At 47.0% G+C, this 24,005-nt stretch overlaps 1 protein-coding gene across 1 annotated transcript in view; it reads right to left on the reverse strand.

The window, feature by feature from the left end:
• Nucleotides 1-292: 292 nt before the first annotated feature.
• LOC141258701 (uncharacterized) overlaps nucleotides 293-24,005 on the reverse strand; it is a 177,717-nt gene continuing 154,004 nt past the window's right edge. The window contains exon 6 of the mRNA XM_073673721.1: nucleotides 293-2,607. Coding sequence (XP_073529822.1) covers nucleotides 1,211-2,607 — 1,397 coding nt within the window. The 3' untranslated portion in view covers nucleotides 293-1,210. The remainder of the gene's footprint in view (nucleotides 2,608-24,005) is intronic.

Genomic DNA, 24,005 nt, shown 5'->3' on the forward strand with positions numbered 1-24,005 from the left:
GGTGGGAATCTTCACCACAGGTAAGTTTAAAAGTCTCTTTTTCAGGCACGCAGTACCCGGTGGTTGCGGGCACGAAATCCTGCCGACTACGCCAAAAGTTGACGCACCCCTGGGCCTGTGTCGCACAGCGTTGCGCATGCAGGAGCTTACCCGGAGCCGGATCTGTTGAGGGTTGTAGTCTCGTGGCGGTGACCCGGTCCGTGCCCAGGGAGTCAGACTAAGTGGCGTTGTATTAGCGGTAGATGTTGGACGACTACGCCACCCGTTGAATGCAGCGAAGGAGCTGCCGCTGCAGGGCAGACCGCTGAGGCCGGTGGTAGGATTGTGCAGCGTGGTAGTATCACCCCCAACGGGAGGGGCATGGCCTCAGGGCAGCCGACGTGGATGATGGGGGTAGCAGGAATCACTCAGAGACGATGCGGTGTAGTTCAGGGTCTTTACTGGTGATAAAGATAGACCCTCCCGGAGTACTGGCTAGCGATCGGGGCCTGGTCAGTCCTTGAGCAGATGGGATCTCCCCTGGCCAGGCGGAGTTGTAGGCCTCCCAAACTGACTGTACTCTTCTGGCTACCTTGCTAGAGGCGGGTATAAGTAGCCCACGTCCCTGAGTGTACCGTGTGGTGCTCACCCGTATGGCTGGTGACTCGGGGCCTTCTGGTAGCTTCCGCTCCACGACGGCGGTGCTGGTCCCACGCGTGTGACCGTGCCTTCGGGTTTCTTGGCCAGAGGACCTGAAATCCCCTGCCGGGCGGTTTCTGCTGCTGGGTAAAGATTAGTCCCCACAGCCTCGGACTCCGGGTCCGGTGATAGCTTCTCAGTCAGGGCGAGCTCTGCAGCTGCCAGCCCCTGACTCCTTATAGCACTGCTCCCACAGAGCTCCTGATGTTCTTTTCCTATATCTGCTTCTCTTCTCTGTCTCTACTTCTTCTCTACACACTAACCCTGCCTCAGCCCTAGGTTTATATAGGGGAAGTCCTTCCCCTCCCAGGACTGGGCAGGAGGTGTGGCATGCATAGGATCCCTGACCAAGAGACCTCCCACCTGCTCTCAGACATAACATAGCTGTTACTGTGGAAACCAGACCCCTGGGGTGCCACACCAGCACTGCAAGGCTACAATGCTAACCACTGAGCCAACCATTGAGCCACTCAACTGTAACATGATCTGCTATCAGCATAAACATCACACATTCTGAACATGAATATGGCTTTTATCCTGTGTGAATTCTCTCATGTTTACCAAGGTTCCATTTATCTGCAAAACATTTCCCACAATGTGAACATGAATACGGCTTCTCTCCTGTGTGACTTCTCTTATGTATGGTAAGATAGGATTTTTTAACAAAACATTTCCCACATTCTAAACATGCAAATGGTTTTTCTCCTGTGTGAGTTCTCTGATGTATGACATGATTTGATTTACGTGTGAAACTTTTCCCACATTCTGAGCATGAATACGGCTTCTCTCCTGTGTGAACGCTTCCATGTTTAACAAGAGTGGATTTTTTTGTAAAGCATTTCCCACATTCTAAACATGCAAACGGCTTTTCTCCTGTATGAATTTTCTGATGTATGGCAAGACTTGATTTACAGGAAAAACATTTCCCACATTGTGAACATGAATATGGCTTCTCTCCTGTTCCTGTGTGACGTATCTCATGTGTAGCAAGTCCTGCTTTACTTTTGAAACTTTTACCACATTCTGAGCATGAATATGGCTTATCACTCTTGTGAACGCTTCCATGTGCATTAAGATGGGATTTTTTTTTAAAGCTTTTCCCACATTTTGAGCATGAATACGGTCTCTCACCCTTGTGAACTTTTTCATGGCTAACAAGAAGATATTTTTTTGTAAAACTTTTTCCACAGACTGAACAGGAATGCATCTCTTGTACTGTGTGACTTCTCTGATGTTGAACAAATATATTAAATCTTGTAATACACTTTCCACACTCGGAACATACATACGGCTGCTCTGTGTGATTTTTCTCATGTGTAACTAGATGTGATTTATGTGTAAAACGTTTTCCACATTTTGAACATGGATACGGCTTCTCTCCTGTGTGACACCTCTCATGTGTAATAAGATGGGATTTATCTATAAAGCATTTCCCACATTCTGAACATGAGTACGGCTTCTCTCCTGTGTGACTTCTTTCATGTGTAATAAGATGGGATTTATCTATAAAACATTTCCCACATTCTGAACACGAGTACGGCTTCTCTCCTGTGTGACTTCTTTCATGTGTAATAAGATGGGATTTATCTATAAAGCATTTCCCACATTCTGAACATGAGTACGGCTTCTCTCCTGTGTGACTTCTTCTGTGTGTAAAGAGATCGGAGTTTTTTGAAAACTGTTTTCCACATTCCCCACATTGAAATCTTTTTCTGTCATTCAGACCTGTACATGTGGTAACAGTCTGCGCTTGGTCAGGAGACAGTTCCTCTGGATTAGGCTGATTATACAACGTATCTGCACTGTGCCCTGGACGTACATTAAGGGTGATGAGGTTTTCTTCAGAAGAGGGATGCACGATATCTTTACCTTCCACTTGATTATTTAGAAGAAACATGACGTTTTCTTTACAGTTCTTGCTCGGATTTTCTGTTAGGATTAAAAAATGGATTCTATTATTTTTTTCAGTAAAAACCACAAAAGTACAGTACAGACCAAAAGTTTGGACACACCTTCTCCTTTAAAGATTTTTCTGTATTTTCATGACTATGACTATGAAAATTGTACATTCACACTGAAGGCATCAAAACTATGAATTGACACATGTGGAATTATATACTTAACAAAAAAGTGTGAAACAACTGAAAATATGTCTTATGTTCTAGGTTCTTCAAAGTAGCCACCTTTTGCTTTGATGACTGCTTTGCACACTCTTGGCATTCTCTTGATGAGCTTCAAGAGGTAGTCACCGGAAATGGTTTTCACTTCACAGGTGTGCCCTGTCAGGTTTAATAAGTAGCATTTCTTGCCTTATAAATGGGGTTTGGACCATCAGTTGTGTTGTGCAGAAGTCAGGTGGATACACAGCTGATAATCCTACTGAATAGACTGTTAGAATTTGTATTATGGCAAGAAAAAAGCAGCTAAGTAAAGAAAAACGAGTGGCCATCATTACTTTAAGAAATTAAGGTCAGTCAGTCCGAAAAATTGGGCAAACTTTGAAAGTGTCCCCAAGTGCAGTTGCAAAAACCATCAAGCACTACAAAGAAACTGGCTCATATGAGGACCGCCCCAGGAAAGGAAGACCAAGAGTCACCTCTGCTTCTGAGGATAAGTTTATCCGAGTCACCAGCCTCAGAAATCAGCAGCTCAGATTAGAGACGAGGTCAATGCCACACACAGTTCTAGCAGCAGACACATCTCTACAACAACTGTTAAGAGGAGACTTTGTTCAGCAGGCCTTCATGGTAAAATAGCTGCTAGGAAACCACTGCTAAGGACAAGCAACAAGCAGAAGAGACTTGTTTGGGCTAAAGAACACAAGGAATGGACATTAGACCAGTGGAAATCTGTGCTTTGGTCTGATGAGTCCAAATTTAAGATCTTTGGTTCCAACCACCGTGTCTTTGTGAGACGTAGAAAAGGTGAACGGATGGACTCTACATGCTTGGTTCCCACCGTGAAGCATGGAGGAGGAGGTGTGATGGTGTGGGGGTGCTTTGCTGGTGACACTGTTGGGGATTTATTCAACATTGAAGGCATACTGAACCAGCATGGCTACCACAGCATCTTGCAGCGGCATGCTATTCCATCCGGTTTGCGTTTAGTTGGACCATCATTTATTTTTCAACAGGACAATGACCCCAAACACCTCCAGGCTGTGTAAAGGGTATTTGACCAAAGAGTAGAGTGATGGGGTGCTACGCCAGATGACCTGGCCTCCACAGTCACCAGACCTGAACCCAATCGAGATGGTTTGGGGTGAGCTGGACATCAGAGTGAAGGCAAAAGGGCCAACAAGTGCTAAGCATCTCTGGGAACTCCTTCAAGATTGTTGAAAGACCATTTCCGGTGACTACCTCTTGAAGCTCATCAAGAGAATGCCAAGAGTGTGCAAAGCAGTCATCAAAGCAAAAGGTGGCTACTGTGAAGAACCTAGAATATAAGACATATTTTCAGCTGTTTCACACTTTTTTGTTAAGTATATAATTCCACATGTGGTAATTCATAGTTTTGATGCCTTCAGTGTGAATGTACAATTTTCCTAGTCATGAAAATGCAGAAAAATCTTTAAATGAGAAGATGTGTCCAAACTTTTGGTCTGTACTGTACATACATTTATAATACTTCTATTAATCTGGATTTATGCGTGCCAAAGCCAAAGTGAAGTGGATAAAGCATGAAAGATGAGCATGACACCTTTTATATTTATATCCCTTTTTAATCCACTACTAGATCTGGCCAAGAAAACTGAAAAAAAAAACTGCATGTGTGAATCCAGTCCTATAAAGTTTTGTATAACACTCTTAGATGGATTTGAATCTGCAGTGAGTGACTTACATAAACCTAGACTAAGCCCAGCTGGTCCTCTGCCTACACGGATTTCAACACCAACTGGGCAGCACTTTAATAAATCAACATAAAAGGAGTATTTCAGCAGGTTTTGCTATGTTATCTGAGAGCAGCATAATATAAGGGTTGAGACACTGATTCCAGCGATGTGTCACTTACTGGGCTGCTTGCTGCAATTTTGATAGGATCCCTGTTTCTTCTGTAGATATAGCAGTGCTATGAATGCTGAGCTCTGTATAACCCCGCCCACACTCCTGATTGGCAGCTGTGTACATTGTGTATTGTCAGCAAGCTACCAATCAGTGGTGGGGGTGTGGTTACACAGATTAACCTGACTAGCCCTCTGGTGTTATTCTCCTGCTGATCAAATACTCATTGTATTGAAACTACAGCACATAGCCCAAAAAGTGACACATCCCTGGATTCAGGCTCTCTTCCTTCATATTATGCTGATTTCAGATTAAATTGCAAAAACCAGCTGCCAGATAATCTTTAAAGTTTTTCTCAAGTGTTACTCCCCATTGTTTTAAACGTGTTCACACACCAGGGAAACGCCACATCTACACTGAACTGGTCCCTGTACAGACTAGAAAGGCCCTAGCCGCACAACTAAAGAACACCACCTAGGATCAATAAACCCAAAAACATGATTGCTGGGGACACATCTGGGGACACATCAATACCTAAGGGTAATAAGAGTATGCACGTGCCATACCAGCAACATAGCTCCAAAATACATATAGAAACAAGAGATGAAAGGAGCTTTTTGATGCAAATAGAAAAATATTTTATTAAATATTATAATACACTATAAAAGTTCATAGAGAGTCCATAAAAGGATTTATAAACGATCCCTTGAGAAAAAAACGCATTGTCCATGCGAAACGCGCGTTGGGTAGGTGTCCTTACACCCTTTCATCTCCATTGGGGGGGTTCTCAGCCCTCGGGTAAGTGCCTTACTACTGCTGTTCACTTATATTTCACTTCTTAGCATACTGCACTTTTATGTCTTTCACCTGTTGCCTTCCATCTTTTTGGCTTTGACTTATTGTGGGGTACTATAGCAGCATTGTCTGCTCCCCTGTTTTCTAAAGCCCCCATTTGGCCAGGTGTTTCAAGTGCTGACTGCTGGTGTTGCTTTATTATAATTTCTCTTTATCCTGCACTACCTACCGAGGGTTGACTACTCTGTTGGGGTGTCTGCTCTTTTTCTAACACATCGTTTATAAATCCTTTTATGGACTCTCTATGAACTTTTATAGTGTATTATAATATTTAATAAAATATTTTTCTATTTGCATCAAAAAGCTCCTTTTGTCTCTTGTTTCTATATAGAACACCACCTAGGCCTGATTCCTTAAATGGCCGTCAAGGGGTTTCTCGTACCTCCTGAAGAACCAGAGAGGAGCCTGCAAAACACTACCAACAAAAGAAAAAGAAAGTGTGAGGAGAGATATGAGAACCAGAGTGAAAACCTAAGATATATTCAAATAAGGTGGAGGGGTGAAGGTTAAGGAGTACCAAAAATAAGAGGAACAAGACCTCCCAAGAACCTAATAGTGATAAAAGGAAAAGGTGCTGGGAGGGAAAGCAAACCAACTTACTGCAAGAATACAATTGGAATTTACCCAGCAATGTAAACCCCTGAGCTAAAGAGCTGGAACTCCTAAATGTGCAGCCATCAGGAAATATAGCCAGCAAGGAAATGCAGAGAAGGGATATTATATAAAGCCTCACCCAGAACGTGATAGGGCAAACCAGAATGGTAAAATGGAAAACACCTGGAAAGGAGCAAACCAAGAAGGGAGCATAAGGACACGAGAATATTCAGCATTTGGACAGGGACAGAAAAGAGCCATAGCACAACAGGCAGAAGAACTGACCATGAAGCAACAGGTCATCAATCAAATTCCCAAACCGAGCCATGACACCCATCTGACCTAAGAGCAGAACCGAGAGGATACCCCGGCACACTGAGAAATGCAGTCCCATTCCCAGGTCCTAATAATTAGAATAGGGCCCATGAATCATACAGTAACTGTACTGCCCAATGTTCAGTTACGTCTCTGCATGCTCAATGTCACATTAATCTGGAGACGAGTATTGGAAAGACACCATGATATAGTAAGGTTATCAACAATCTAATCATTTACCAAGATATTGTGACATGAGATAAAGCAGACAACTGAGGCCGAATTCATGGCCGTCCCATGGTTTGAATAGCTGTCATGAGGGTGTCACGTCCCCCTTGGAGAACTGGAGTTAGAAGGTCACAACTAGTGAATCGCAGGTCCTCTGTAGAGACGGTGTGATTCTTGTCCTATTTTAAATGAATTTCCTTTCCAACAGCGCTGAAGGGGTTAAGGACTCTTTCCATGCTGGCTGGGAACATTCAGCTTTGTGCTCACAGCTGTTGCTGCTGCTAATCATCTCCACTCCTCACATATACAGGCTCTGGGGGTTTCTACTTTGCCGATGAAAGATTCTTCTTCCTGAGCTAAGCTGTGTAGTTGGGAGTAGTAGTTGTAGTGATCTGTAGGGTTCTGTAGTAGGTGTCCATCTCCTTGTCCTTATTCCTATTTTGGTTTGTGTATTCCTCCCTTTCCCTATCCTCCTCCCTATTTTGGTGAGTGCTGTTGTATGATAGTAGTATTCAGTTATCCCTGTTTTGTCTCGGTGTCTGGCTTCCCTTACATTTCTGTCCCATGCCTCTTGGGGTGAGGACAGATTAGGGTTTAACAGGAGCATTGTGGGGTTGTTGACCAAGGACTCTCTACCATCAAGATCACCCCTGGGACAGGAATAGTTAGGGTCCCAGTTCCAGGGATGGTTTTAGGCCCCTCTCCCTTACTTAACTCTATCACAGCATGACAATAGCTTAATGGCTGCCCATATAAGACCACACATTATTATGTCCTGCTCCTGACCACTGCAGCCGATCACAAAGCTACACATTCAGGAGACTGGAGACTAGGACATCATGGCTTCCTGGCCGGAGACCAACAGAGTAGAGGCCGGTGCTGGAGACATGGGGTTTCATTTTTTTTACCCTTTGCTTGGGTTTCCGAAAAAGAAAAAAAATCCAGACAACCCTCCTAAAGGTGACTACCAGAAGACAAGCCCCAAAAGAGCCATTATGTGTAGAGTGTATGGGACTGCTTCATATACCAGGGACATCAGAGGGATGAGGTGCCTCCTTGTGTGCGGAGAAGTCAGGAGATCCCGCCTCAGATATTAGATGTAGAAAATAACCATGGCCTCTCCTCTCAGCTCTCATTATTAGAACCCTTTCCTACAACTGATACACAAGAACGTCCCAGGCAGGATACAGCTCTTGCACAAAGCCACGTACAAGCAGGTACTCGTGTGGTTGTGCTGACAGTCGCAGTCCTGCAGTGAGAGCCGGAATTAGAGACCGCGGCAGCTGAATGCCTATTTTTATTTCATTTATTTCTTTAGTAAGTGCATAAATATTGTTATAAAGTCTCTAATGATCTACTAACAGCGAAATCTAATGGTCTCTGCAGCATATGACACCGTGGATCACCAGCTCCTCCTCACTATGCTCCGCTCTATCGGCCTCAAGGACACTGCTCTCTCCTGGTTCTCCTCCTACCTCTCTGACCGCTCCTTCATGTATCATCTGCCGCCTCCTCTTCCTCTCACCTTGTTCTTACTGTCAGGGTTCCTCAGGGCTCAGTCCTAGGCCCCCTCCTCTTACGGTCAGGGTTTCCTCAGGTTTCTGTTCCCGGCCCCCTCCTCTTCTCTCTATATACTGCCCCTATTGGGCAAACTATCAACAGTTCTGGTTTCCAGTATCCTCTCTATGCTGCTGACATCCAATTACACACATCTTCTCCCAACATTACCCCTGCATAACTACAAAATACCTGGGATTCTCTGTCCACTGTCTCTAACATCCTCCCTCTATCTGAAACTGAATCTCTCCATAACTACCACCCTACCTCTCCCCTCCATTCTGCAACCTATTTAAGACTGACATCCTCCATAATCCGAACCTCGCACCTCCATCTTCAGGACTTCTCTCATGCTGGGCCAGTTTTCTGGAATGTATTACCTTGGACAATCCGACTAATACCGAGCCCCCACATTTTTAAATGTGCTTTAAATACACATCTCTTTAGACAGGCCTATCACCTGAAATCACTAATCTAACTTCCCTCTTCCCTTTTTCTAAATTTTCCTCAGACTCTTGCACTTCCTATTCATCTGTGTCCACTTCCTCCATGCACCCAGTAGCACTTGGTGACTGTACTTAGGCTGGTGACAAGAGATGAGTGAACTTTTAAATGTTTGGTTCGTTCCAGCTGGGTGAACTTCCCGATGTTCGCTGAATAGTTTGTTGAACGGTTTGACTAACATACCGAACTCCATTGGATTCAATGGGGGGCAAAACCAAACACATAGACAACACATTCAAATAGTCCCAAAAGCTGCCAAAACAGCTCAAATTGGGGGCAGACAACAGGAAAAGTGGCATCAATTGACCCACAGTACAAATGTTATAATGGCACAGCAGTAGTCAGCCATGGGCCATGCATGAGGTATTTGTGTCTGGGCCAGCATTTACAGCTTTGAATTTAACTTCAAATTAAGACGAGGTGGGTGAGGGACCTGTGTAGGTCTGCTGTGCTGGGAGTCCTGATACCACATGCAACAGCTCAACCTGCTTTTAAGCTCCGCCATATTCAGATGGCAGAAACATCAGTTTCACAGATTAGTATTGGTACAAAAATTTAAGGATAGCAACTCATGTAGTTGACTGAAAGTAAGTGGAGACCTGCCGGTCTGGGAGCCCTATGGCTACTGGTGTTATGTTCTGCAACTTAGAACTAAGGAATAGGAGGGAAAAGCTGTCCCTGCACTGAGACTCAGCTTAACCCTACGCTGGGGTGGGTGCCCTATTCCTTGTGAATAGCCCCACCAACACTCCTGCACTGAACTCAAAAGAAGACCTGAAGGAAGGGAAAGGGTGTCCCTAAAAGATCTAAGGACTGGGAGCAAAAACAGGAGACCTCCTAAAAGAAAAGTAAGTTGCAGAAATGAAGATAAAAGGAAACAAAACTGGTGGAACAAGAAGTCCCAGTATATCAATTGTCCTAGCACAAAAAAACTAACAAGGCAACTTAGCCAGAGGACAAGCGAAACAAAACTGATGTCCAGCAGGGAATGGGAGAATGGGAGACAGGTGCTGAGTAATAAAGAGTGAAGAGATCACGAGACCAAGACACCCAGCACCAGAGGAAAAGACTAGAAGCCAGCAAACCACAACAAGATGGCCGATAGTAAAACACCATAGATTCTAACAACTGGCAACACACATGAAGGAGACCCAACCAGGAGTCTTCACATTTCCAAAAATTAGGGGCTGACACCACCAAAGTGGCATCAATTTCACTAGAGTAGAACTAGTATATTGGGGACCAACACCTCTTCCACTAAAGACAACCCAGCAGATTGAGACCCAACCAGGAGTCTTCACATTTCAAAAAAGTATTGTTAACACCAAGGCACAGAAGCCACGACAAAGATATCACAGACTGCAATTCCGTAAGATCAATACAGCACACTAACAACTACAACAACATCGACTAGTCTGCACAGTTTGTGATTGGGATGCAAAAGTCTTTGGAGATCCATGACTTGATGAAAGTTAGGCAGTCTACACTTTCAGGGGACAGCCGGCTGCGCTTATCTGTCAGGACACCACCAGCAGCGCTGAAGACATGTTCTGAGAGAACGCTGGCTGCCGGGCATGATAAAACCTCCAAGGCATGACAGGCTAGCTGAGGCCACTCTTCCATTTTTGAAGACCAAAATGAAAAAAGGTCCAAACCCTCCCTGATGGTATTGATATTGAGCTCTAGATACTCCTGCACCATCCTCTCCAGTCGTTCACCACGTGTCAGACTTGTACTCTGTTGTGCTGGTGCATGAGCTGGTCTAAAAAAATGTGTGAAAGGATTCACAGAAATTGCTTCTCCCACTTACACTACTGCTGCTGCTAATGTTTTTGCATTGACAAATTGATGTTTCTGAGGTTGGAAGTCTAGAGCTGCGATGCACACTGTGTGCCTCACTGCTGTCTTGGGGAAAACCCCTCTTAGGCTATGTGCCCACGATGCAGAAATGCTCCGGATTTTTCCTGAGAGTTTCTGCATCTCCCTGGCAGGAAAAACGCATGCGGATTGTACATGCGGATTTTACATGCGTTTTTCCTGCCAGGGACAAGCTGAAGTGAAGCGTTTTTCACATGCATTTCCGCATGCGGGTTGTCAAGCACTTTCCAAGCGATTTTAGCATCACTTGGAAAGTGCTTGACAACTTGGTCATATTTATATAGTGTGACCGTAAAAGAATGGTAAAAAATAAATATTATACTTACCTTCTGATGGCCCCTGGTGTCCTTATCCGATCCGTCTTGGCTTGCCGGCAGCTCGCGGTGGACTAAAAGGACCTGTCATGACATAATTTTGTCATGTGACGGGTCACGCGACCGCCGACATCAACGGTCGCGTGATCCGTCACATGACTAAATGACGTCATGGCAGGTTCTTTTTAGACCATCGCGAGCTGCCGGCAAGCCAGGACGGATCGCTATGGAGACCGGGGGCCATCAGAAGGTAAGTATAATGTATATTTTTTATTTTATTCTTTTTTTTACAGGTACTATGATACCCGGGTCCGGATGAGAGTCTCCTCTTCTCCAAACCCGGGTACCATCCACACATTGAACCACATGGTATCCGCATCTGCAGATGCAGTGATGCGGATGTCATGCGGTCCAATGCAAGTCAATGGCGTCGAAAACGCCGCGATTCTGCAAAATAATTGGTAGTGCTGTAGATTTTTCCGCAATGATATTCCGCAGCGGAAATTTCCGCAGCATGTGCACAGCAAATGCGGATTATCATTGGGGAACATGGCAGACCTTCTACCAAGCGTTTAAGCGTTTCTGCAGCGGAATTGCCACTGCAGAAACGCTTAAAAAACGCATAGTGCGCTCACAGCCTTAAGGTTGTGTAAAAGCGTGTTTCGATACTCCAGCATTCGCGGGTCCCTTTCCAGGGCGGGAAGCATCTGGGCTCTTCCATGAGGTCCAAGCTCGAGCTGTGTTGGTGGCTGGGTAACACTGATGCTTGTTTCCGCCGTTCTCTCCTGTGACAATACAGAGTAAAATCTTAATAGGCCAGACATTTAGATTTGTTAATCCAAGAGAAATACCCTATTATCTTAGTGTATTTGTGTCTGGTCTATAAGGACAGACCAGTATTTGTATAACCCTGAATGTTGAATTCTATTCCTTTGGAAACAATCATGTTTACTATGCTAATGACAAATTGTACTAAAAGTAACCTAGATGTTTATTTACAACAGCCCCTGTGATACCAACTATGTAAATAGACTGGCTAAAACAATGATAGTTGAGCCCTGCACCTTTACCTCTTACATGTGACTAATGACCATTGACCTGTGGATATGTACTTAAAAAGGGACATGTGTTTCTTTAGCAGTGAGACTTGGGACAGAGAATCAAGGAACATCAGAAAGACTTTAGAAGGAGAATGAGAGACATCCTTCAGGACAGCAGATGGATTTCATGGCATCCAAAGAGACAGAGCTTTGAATTCTATATGATTCTAGCCTAAGGGTACTGGCCCTGACTAGAAAGATTCGGATTTGCTTCATTAACCATCAGAGAAACATGGATACATTTTGAGAAGTCCAGGAGAGGATGAAGAAGTCACCTGGCCCCATGTATATGTTGTTTTGGGGTTGCTAGGAGGGACCCACCTGTCGCCTAAAACCCATGAAGACATTTGAAGTTGCCAGGAGGGACCCACCGGTCGCCTGGCCCCATGGAAATTCTCGGAGAGGCTACGGTGGGACACTTGGGACTCCTGGCCTTGTACCTCGATGGACTGCTAGCTTCCTAAGCTTGCCACTACCTTCTCTCTGTGGGGGCCCACCAGAAGCGGGGGCCACTGGTTGAGGTAGTCGGCCCTGGAAGTCCCAAACTCGCAGCTTTTCTATCCCAGGCGGGGCGGGCGGAGAAGGAAAAGTGAGACTGTGTAATGTTGTACCATCTTGGGTATTTGCTGGGACTGTTCTATGTGCTTATTGTCCGCTTTGCGGTTCAATAAAGTATTGCCACACTGTTTTACCCTCACCCTGTGTTGTCTGAGTAGCATTACGCCCATGGAAGACCCCGGGTCTTCACATCTCCCGCCAATCATGAACAACAAAGAGGGGATGATTATCCTCTTCTTCTCAAGACTGTTGCTCGCCCTCTTCCTTCTCCATTTGTTCCTCGGCTCCTGCACCTTCACTAACAGTTTGTCTGGTTTCACCAGCCCCCCTCGATCACTGTAATCCACCCTCCCTTGGCACCCGCCTATGTGACAACAGTCTGGAACTTAGAGACATTGTTATCCCTTCCGCATCTTCCTCTGCTTCCTCCTTTTCCTCTGGGACCACCACCTCCTCCTGCAGGCTATTCAAAGTCTGCTCTAGCATGTAGATGACAGGTTCGGCGGAGACTGCCATTACTCAAACTCAGCCTGGAGAGCTTTCCACAACTCTTCAGCTGTATGACTGCGATCTCCAAGGCACATTCATTTTAAGACTGCCTGATTGTGGTGAGCCCTGGCTGTGCGGTAAAGAGGTAGTGGGGATTCGCTCTGTACTGTTGGAACGCGTGTCTCATTAAGGCAGAGATTGAGGGCGCAGGTGGATGCCCTAGAGGAGGTGGAGGAGGCAGAAGCAGTGGAGAAAGTATTAAATACAGAGGTTTGTCCTGCAAGCCTTAGGGATTCCAAGACATGTGGAGCAGCCCCTTCTCGGCCTGCCCCCACAGCCACCAGAGTCACCCAGTGCCCAGTCAGTGAGATCTAAGGCCCCTGGCCATGCTTACTCATCAAGGTGTCTGTGGTGAAATGCACCCAGGCATAGATTTAGTCAAGGAACGGATGATGTTGTCTCCAACATGCTGGTGTAGCACAGGCACAGCTTTATTAGAAAAGTAATGGCGACTGGGCAACTGGTACTGGGGGGACTGTGATGACCATCAGCTTTCGGAAACCGTCTGTATCTACCAGGTGGAAAGGCAGCATTTCCGTGGCCAACAGATTGGAGATGGTGGAGTTCAACCTCTTGGCTTTGTCATCTGTAGGAGAAAACAATCTTTTACGTGACCACAAGTGCGGCACCAAGGGCTGGCTGCAGTGCTGAGAGAGGGTGGAGTGCGTTGAACAGGACAAACTGCTGGACCGTGAGTAAGGTGCAAGCGGAGATGTTACGGTGGATTGAGAAACATATGATGTGCTCCTTGAAGCAAAAACAGCAGAGATGTCCACTTCCATTACAGCTGACAGGCTCTCACTCAGCCTGACTAGAGCGTGTAAACAAGTGGAGGTTCTGCGGTCGGAGACCTGAGTGAGAACAGTTGGCACGGTAACAGAGGAGGAGGAAGAAGCAGCTGATGCAGTTGATGGGCCGGCTGATGGTTGATGAGGCCCGCTGGTCCGAATTTTATCGCAGTGAAATTGCCAGAGTAACGCATGTTGATCGCGCATGCGACGGTTCATGCATGTAGTAGTCAAATTGTTGCACTTTTTCCCTCTACTTAGTCTTTTTTTGCAAAGTTAGCAGATAACGTGAGTAGGCAACCCTTGCTGCCCCTGCGAGCTGCAGACCTGTGACCACTGCTGGCCACAGTCACAGTTGTGGCTAAGAATGCAGTGCTAGTTGTGGTTGCATCACTCCGTTTCTGTGCCGTAGGGTGCAACGTAACCTCCTCGTCTTTCTCCTCCTCCACCTCCTCAGATGAGCTACTCAGCTTCGTGCCTCTGGGTTCACACCAAGTGGGATCTAAAACCTCATCTTCATCCTCTTTGTTCTTGCATTCCTCGCCGAGTGTCACTCTCCTCCTCTTCCTGCCCTAACAGCACAGTCGAGTATGCCTGAGCCTCAGGTAACGGAGTCTCATCAGGATCACCTTAACCCCGGGTGTTAACGTCTGGTGACGAGGGTCAGGATGCTGCTCGGACCCTACTTCAGATGCTTTCCTTCTCCTCTTGACTCTGTGAATCTTTGGAGCAGTCCTCTGATGCCCATGGTGTAGAATGTGTGAACAGCTCTGCAGACTCGCCCATCTGTGGTTCCCTACAGTCAGTTGGGCGGTTGGAGAGTTGTGATACGTGGGGAAACAAGGGTAATTGGGGCGCCACCTCTGAGGACTGTACTGTGTGTGATGTTGAGGTGGAGGAAGAGGAAGAGGAGAGGCCACTTGATGCAGCATTTTTCATCCACTGGAGCACAAGTTATTTCTGGCCCTCATCAACAAGGCGTATCGCTGTGCGGCTGCCAAAGAAAGGGAGTGGAGTAGGTCGTCCAGTAACAGAAGTTGTCAGTTGTCTTTGGATAGGACATGACTGTGTGCATTCACTAGAGCTTTCACTAACATTACCACCTACCTCACATATACCTTCAACACCATATTTCCCCTTCCACCACGACCTCCCTTTTTCCCACTCATGTTGCTCAGATAGTGCGGTTGATGTACGCGATTAGCAACGAAAAAATTAGTTTTTTTTACTGTGCATGAGGCCTGTATAACAGAATATATGCTATACAACACTAAAGATGATCAAAGTCACCAGAGCAAAATATATCAGTAGATATGGGTGTTATTCCAAAGGAACAATATAGAACAACAAAACATGGCAAGAACACCCACATAGTTAATAAAAATATAGTTTTATTACATCAAGAATTTAAATACTGCCATTTGTCAGAATAAAAAATGTATATAAAACAGGGGAAAGCAGACAGGAAACATCACAGGGAAACGTATCTAAAGAGGGTATCCTTTGTTGGTATCAATTATGCAGTAATATCATAGCAAAGTGGGTGAACCGTAAAAGTTATACAAAAACATGTAAGTCAAGTGGCCCTATAGAATATAAAGCCCTCCAACCTACGTTTTGCCAGGGGGCTTTCTCAAGGAGTGTGAAAAGTACATGGGAGCATTGGGGCAGCGATATTTGGTATTATAACTTTCATTTATTCATATTTTGCATTGTGGTACATTCCTAAGCTGTTTCCAATATATATGTATTATGTGTAAGGCTGTGTGCCCACGATGCTTTTTTCAAGCGTTTATGCTGCAGAATTTCCACAGTGTAAACGCTTGGTAATCCGCACCCCATGGTCCCCAATGCAATTCCGCACTTTCAATGCTCATAATGTGGATTTTTCTGCAGCGTTTATGCTGCGCTCAATAATCCACAGCATGTCCATTAATTTTGCGGAAGTGCTGCGTTTTCGCCGCCATTGACTTGCATTAGAACACGCCAATTCCACAAGACTGCACCTGTACTTGTGTAATTGGCGCGTTCTAATGTGCGGATGGTACCTGGGTGTGGAGGAGAGTCTCATCCACACCCAGGTACCATAAAAAAAAGAATAAAATAAAAAATAAAGATTATATTCACCTTCCGCTGGCCCCCGGTCTCCTTCCCTGTGCTGGCTGCCGGCAGTTCGCGCAGGACTGAAGGACCTGCGGTGACGTCATAGTCATGTGACGGCAGGTCCTTCAGTACAGTGTACCGCGATCTGCCGGCAGCCAGCACAGGAGCGCAGCAAGACAGCGCGGGCCATCGGAGGGTAAGTATAGGTTTATTTTTTACCATTCTCTCAGTCACACTATATATGCCGGTTGCCGGTTGCATGGATTTATATAGTGTGACCAAGTTGTCAAGCACTTTCCAAGTGATGGTAAAATCACAACCTGCATGCGGAAATGCAAGTGAGGAACGCGTCACATCCACACGTACAATCTGCACGCACAATCCCCACGCACAATCCGCACGCACAATCCGCACGCACAATCCGCACGCACAATCCCCACGCACAATCCGCACGCACAATCCGCATGCACAATCCGCACGTACAATCCGCACGCACAATCCGCATGCACAATCCGCACGTACAATCCGCACGTACAATCCGCACGTACAATCCGCACGTACAATCCCCATGTACAATCCGCACGAACAATCCGCACGTACAATCCGCACGCACAATCCGCATGCACAATCCGCACATACAAATCGCACACACAATCCGCACGCACAATCCGCACGTACAATCCGCACGTACAATCCGCACGTACAATCCCCATGTACAATCCGCACGAACAATCCGCACGTACAATCCGCACGCACAATCCGCATGCACAATCCGCACATACAAATCGCACACACAATCCGCACGCACAATCCGCACGTACAAATCGCACGCACAATCCGCACGCACAATCCGCACGCACAATCCGCACGCACAATCCGCACGCACAATCCGCATGCGTTTTTTCTGCCAGGGAGATGCAGAAATTTTCTGCTTCATTTCTGCATCGTGGGCACATAGCCTTAGTCTATAGGTCCATTGTTTACTATAGCAATTAGCCCATAGACACAGATCAATAGATTTACTAAGGGCTTTATATTCTATAGGGCCACTTGACTTACATGTTTTTGTATAACTTTTACGGTTCACCCACTTTGCTATGATATTACTGCATAATTGATACCAACAAAGGATACCCACTTTAGATACGTTTCCCTGTGATGTTTCCTGTCTGCTTTCTCCTGTTTTATATACATTTTTTATTCTGACAAATGGCAGTATTTAAATTCTTGATGTAACAAAACTATATTTTTATTAACTATTTAGATGTTCTTGCCATGTTTTATTGTCATTTACAGAAGATATGCTCCAAGAAATTTCAAACTGAGATGTGGTGTGCTGTTGTGGCACCCCAGGGGTCTGGTTGCCACAGTGGTAGAAATACCATGTCTGAGAGCGAGCATGGGTTTTCCTGGTCAGGAGCAATATTGCATGCCACGCCTCCAGCTCCAGTCCAGGGAGGGGAGGAACCTGCCCTTTATAAACTGGATCTGGGGCGGAGTTAGTCTAGTTAGCTCCAGAGAGAGGGACAGAGCAGCAGCAAGGAGCTCTGTAGGAGCCAGGAGCTGAAGACCAGGGACTGGAGCAGAGCTCGTCCTGGAAGAAGACGCAGAGAGCCGGACACTGGAGTCCGAGGCTGTGGGGATATCTACATCCAGCAGCAGAAACCACCTGGCAGGGGATTTCAGGTCCTCTGGCCATAGAAAGCCCGGAGGCTCAGTCACATGCAAGGGACCGGCACCGCCATCGAGGAGAGAAAGGCACCAAAGGCCCCAAGTCACCAGCCATACGGGTGAGCACCACACGGTACACTCAGGGACGTGGGCTACTACACGACTACAGCAGGGTAGCCAGGAAGATTGCAGGCAGACAGGAAGGCCTACACCTCCACCTGGCCAGGGGGACTCTTGTTCGCTCACAGACTGACCAGACCTCTGTTAGCCAGTACTCCCGGCAGGGCCTTCTTCATTACCAACAGTAAAGACCCTGAACTGCACTACACGGACTCTGAGTCATTTCTGCTGCGCCCACGCACCACAACCCTCATCATCTACCGACGCTGCCCTGAGGCTATACTCCTCTCGTGGGGAGTTATATTACCCTCAGCTGCGCACACAATATCAGCCTCAGCTGTCTGCCCCGCAGCGGCGGTTCTCAGTGACCGCAATCCACGGGTGGTGTAGTCGGACATTTAAATATTACAAAACCAAAGAAACAGATCCGCCACTGGTTTGACCACCCTGAGCCACGGGACCGGGTCGCCGCCACGGAGACTACAACCCCCAGTATTACACAGAGACCCGGCTCCGGGTATTCCCCTACACACGGCTCAGGGGGCGTGTCAACTTTGGCGTAGTTGGCAGGATTTCGTGCCCGCAACCACCGGGTACTGCACGCCTGAAGAAAGACTGTGATATTTACCGTGGTGAAGTTTTCCGCCATCCGCAGCCGTTTTCCCGCTATTCGCAACCATTTTCCCGCCATAGGGCGCCATTTCTGGGACGCCGCGCGGGAAGAAGAGGGGCGTGGACGCCAAAAGCGTGAGAGAGCTGAAGCCCCGCCTTACGCACTGACGCTGCGCAAGGTCCTGGAAGGAGCCCAGCGGACGCCGACGTCACCAGCGTGCGACGTAAGGTCCTCGACCCCGACGATCGCCTGCGGAGCCGCGGCCTATGGAGAAGAAGCAACGGAAGGTAGGCCACAGTTAACCAGGGGGGAGGAAGACACCAGGAATGGAGGGAGCTCCCACCGCCAGCGCGGCTTCTGCCGCAGTGATGCCGTTCACGATGCCGTATATCCCCGGAGCGGCATGGTTACCCCAGTACTCAGGGGAGTCGCATACCCTGAGCGACTTTAAAGAAAGACTGTATAGCCTATTCAAAGTATACCCCCTGTCCGAGGAACAGAAAGTTAGCATCCTGACAGGCCAGTTAATCGGGGCAGCCCAAAGAGAAGTGAAGTCCTGGTCAGCCAGGGAAAAGGGGACAGTAAAGGAAATACTGGTCCGTCTAAAGGACACTTTTGATACCCGCACCTCAGCAGAGATTAAGCTAAAATTTTATGGGTGCAAACAGCGGGCACAAGACAGTATACGGGACTATGCTTTGAATTTGCAGGAGGCCCTGAGAGCCATTAAGCAGGCAGACCCTGACAGCGTGCGGAATGAGGATAAGCTGTTGACTGAACAGTTCATTGAGGGTCTACAGTCCAGCGCCCACCGAACCCAGTTGCGTGTAATGGCCTTGCAGAACCCTGATTTGGACTTTGCGCAGTTCAAAGACAGGGCCATCCGGGTGCTCCGAGAACCGGCACCAGGTGGCGCTGTAACCCATAGGCGCCCTGCTATCACCTATCACCAGGAGGCAGCGTCCTTGTCTGCAGAGCCTGTGGGAGCTGATGCGCAGGCTTTGGACAAAGACCCGGCTGCAGACCTGCACCATCAAATCCAAGAACTGACCAAAAGCGTTGCTGCGCTAACCAGAACTGTGCAGTCTTTACAGGTGTCTCCTCCAGGAAAGATCCAGCTGGCTTCCAGTCCGGAGGACGTCCCTTGGAGCCAACGGAGGAGGATCCCATCGTCCAGAGGAAGGCCCAGCGACCGCTATGACCAGGACGGACAACCCATCTGCCGCCGTTGCAACCAACCAGGACATATGGCAAGGTACTGTCATTCAAACGGGCTCAACCTGGGGCAGAGGGCCGACCCCCCAGGTATAAGACCATCAGGCCCATCGAGCTGGCGTGATAAGTTCATAGGGGAATGACCGGTCTTGCCTGTGGTGCTGGATGGCATTCCTATGAGTGCACTACTGGACACCGGGTCACAGGTAACCATCATCCCCTATGTGCTCTTTAAGCGGTACTGGAATGACTCAGATATTACCAGCTACCCAGATGACGATTTGAGCATCATAGCCAGCAATCGTCAGCCCGTACCGCAGGTGGGATTCAAGGAGGTGACCATCAAAATTGGTAAAGTTGAACTGCCAGCGCAAGGACTGATTATTGTGGACATTGACCGTCGTGAAAGCCACCCTAAGATAACCTTGGGCACTAATGTTATTGAAAATTGTCTTGCAGAGATAATTGTCATTTTACAGCAGGTTGCGATGAACGCCAGCTCCAGCCAACAGCGTGTCCTACAAAAAGAGATGAGAGCCTTGATGAAAAGGCAACAGGTAGAACTATCTGGTGGTGAGATTGGAAGCATTAGGATGAGTGACCCGTTCCCTATCGTCATGCCCCCAAAACGTGAGATGATGATCTGGTGCCGGACTGCAATCGGGTTAAAAGGAAGGGACTACCAAGCCATGGTAGAACCCGTCTACTCAGACAGTAGGCCCACCATTTTGACAACACGAGGGGTGGTCGATGTACGCCATGGGAGGGTACCCATCCGCATCCTAAACATTGGGGAAAGAGAAGTATACTTGCCCCGGTATGCTACTCTAGCCAAATTGTTCACCGTTAACCATGGGGTCATGGCAGGCTGTAAGCTTGTTTGAAGAGATGGGTTTTCAGGTTCCATCTGAAGGATCCAGGTGTGGTGGATAATCGGACGTGTTGAGGCACAGAATTCCATAGGACGGGGGATATTCGGGAGAAATCTTGGAGGCGATTGGGCGAGGAACGAATAAGTGTGGAGGAGAGAAGGAGGTCTTGGGAGGACCAGAGGTTACGTGAGGGAATGTATCCGGAGTTTAGTTCAGAGATGTACAGAGGAGAAAGGTTATGAATGGCTTTGTAGGTCAGTGTTAGTAGTTTGAACTGGATACGCTGGGCAAATGGGAGGGGGGTAGCAGAGGAGTAGCGAGGCGAGAGATGAACTAGTCGGACAGCAGAGTTAAGGATGGACTGGAGGGGTGCGAGAGTGTTAGCAGGTAGGCCACAGAGGAGAATGTTGCAGTAGTCGAGCGGGAGATGATGAGGGAATGCACAAGCAGTTTAGTAGATTGAGGGTTGAGGAAAGGACGGATTCTGGAAATATTTTTGAGCTGGAGGCGACAGGAGGTGGCGAGAGCTTGGATGTGGGGTTTGAAAGACAGGGCAGAGTCAAGGGTTACTCCGAGGCAGAGGATTGCTGATACAGGGGAAAATGTGATGTCATTTATTGTGATAGAAAGATCAGATGGGGAAGATATGCGAGATGGGGGAAAGATGATGAGTTCAGTTTTGTCCACATTGAGCGTGAGGTAGCGGGAGGAGAAGGAGGAGGATATGGCTGCTAGACATGCTGGGATTCTAGACAGCAGAGAGGTGACATCTGGGCCAAAGAGGTAGATCTGGGGGTCATCAGCGTACAGATGGTATTGGAAGCAACAGGGACAACACTGGGGAGATCACACAATATCTAACCGTTGCCATCACTCTGTCAGCATTTCGTCAGAGAAATCGCGAGCCCACGATCCCAACTACTCACTACATTGCTATCGGCAAGCGACCAGTGAGCATATGGTGTCACTCCTCCGGATTCCAAAGCATGTAATGTGTGTATACGCCCTGTACGGTCACTGCCGGCTTCACGATAGCCCAATTATTATTATTCGCTGCCACCACCGGCCAAGTTTGAAATATAATACAAGCCTGGCCGGATGCCTGCATTCTGGTAGCGTATATTGCTTCGGGGGAGGGAACGATTACAGAACAAAAGAAACAGGACTATTACATTTTATATTTAATCCAAAAGGGAGGCAGTGTTATGAAAAATACACAAAAATTTTACAAAGGGGACAATACAGTACAGAATATACTGTTACACAAAATAAACAGGATTAAAGAAGAAACTTACTTCATAGAGTTCGCAGGGACAACTCAGTATAGGCGAAGGGGAGGCACTCCAGATTTGATTGTTATCCAACGAGATCCATTGCTTATAATAAATATATACTCCCGGCAAAGAATGCTACTCCAACCACAGCAGATTCCTTTATGCTGAAAGGAGAGACCTGCCCACACCCCTCTGTGATAATGTCACGTGGGCTGGCCTCCAGCCTTCATATTTTAGTAAGATATCTGTTTTTTGTGATAACTTAACACTGGTAATTTGCAGAGGCTTGCAAGCGACACCATATTTTCCGTTATGATTTTACCTCTCTCTAGTGACCACACATGGTGTAGCTGCGATTTGTTATTCTGGCACTTTTGCGCTACAGTTCCCCGGAGGGGCTTACAGTGACGGGAAAATATCCATATTGTTCCCTAGCTGAACCCGTCACCAAAAATATAGGTCCCATTATTATCAGGATTATGGAACTTACAATTTTCAATATTTTGTGTCGGAGCCCAAAAGTCTGGAGACTTCGGTTAGATTCCATTTGACATCCTGGGAATATAACTTCCTCAGCTACATGGAAATTTATCACAAGCCTGTGTCTAATTATCCTCAGCCTCTGCCAAGGGGAAATACACTCACGTTTTAATCAGGTTGGTAGCACCTTCCGTGCCAGCATTTGTTTATAAGTCACTAGTGATGAGCGAGCATGCTCGATACTGCTTGGTACTCACCTGAGCATCTCACTGCTCGAGATGCTTGGCGCTCGCCGAGTATTTCCGGGGTTGCTCGGTGGGAGCTCAAGTCCCCTCCCTCCATGTTTGGCGCTCTTTAGAGAGCCAATGAACATACAGGGATTGTCTGCCACACACTGTATTGCCACAGCCATGTTGGTTGTGGCATTAAAGTGACTGGCTGGCTGCACAGTGTCATCAGGTCTGTATCAGACCTGGCGCCGCCATGCTCATCACAGTCTTCTCCGGAATCAGGCAGTGTAGGCAGATTTGCTTGTTTCTTAGCTAGTGTAGGTGTACCAAACTATATTAGAAACACATATCCATCTCAACAAACAGTCCTTCTGAGGACTAATTCAGCTGCATAGATATTAGTGCTAGGCAGGCAGGCAGTGTATGTGGCAGACTGCAGTGCATATAGCAAGAGGGTCCATTCCAGTTCTGTCTGCTGGAGCTTTTACAGATATTTCTAGAAATAGCCCCAGGTCTCAGGGGCCAGGAATAATTTTTTTTGGATCTTAATCCTGATTATTTGCTTAAAAAGCAATTCAGAGAATGCCATTTTTCTGCTCCATTTGCTTGTTGGCATTGCAGAATAAAGCCAGATCCTTTCCATATTCCAAATTCCATCCATCCATTTGTCCGTCACACGTCTCACATATAAGTGCACTGAAAATTCGTCCATTTCTGGCCTCCATTTAAATTTTGTTGCAGTGAGTCAGTGAAGATATTGACACGAGGTCGCAGTTAAAAATAGTTATCTACAGGCCAGCTATTTAAAACTGTGGTTTTCAGTCACACGTATCACATATCACTGCGGTTCAAATCCAGCCATTTGTAGTGAACGTGAAATATATTGTCCTCCATTTAAAATGGGCAAGGCGCGTTGCAAGGGACGGGGAAGTGGATGTGATGGTGATGATGGTGCATGCAGAGGATGAATCCGAGGCCATGGGCTAGCTGAAATTGTGCCACAACAAACACCCATATCTTCTCGCTTGATCTTCCTGTCCCAATTAATAGGGGACCGCAGAACACCACTATTGAACCCAGAGCAGTGTGAAAAGGTTATTGGTTGGATAGCAGATAATGCTTCCAGTCACTTACCACTACCACCACCCTGTCAATTCCGATGGACTATTCTGGTTCTCTTGTCTCCCGTTTCCAATTGGATTTCATACACTGGGCTGTCATCAGCTTTCCTCCTTAATACCACATACACCTTGTCTTCCCAGTACGAACAAAGTTTTCCTGGACCGCCTTTCTCACAAACGTTCTTGACCACCCGGCTTCCCTGTGCCAATTTTGCTCCATAACATTTTCGATCATAGTACTCCTTACTTTTGCTCTGTTCTTGCGTAACCACTTTGGACGCTATGTTGTATGCCTCTGCCATCCGTTCCTTCCATTTCCGAACGTACTCCGGATACGTTCTGTAAGTCTCTGACACCGGAGTATTGAACATGATGTCGATTGGCAGT

The sequence above is a fragment of the Phyllobates terribilis genome, unplaced genomic scaffold (assembly GCF_046119375.1).
Source record: "Phyllobates terribilis strain yellow unplaced genomic scaffold, ASM4611937v1 Scaffold_3__8_contigs__length_932513732, whole genome shotgun sequence".
In the NCBI taxonomy this organism is placed as follows: Eukaryota; Metazoa; Chordata; class Amphibia; order Anura; family Dendrobatidae; genus Phyllobates; species Phyllobates terribilis.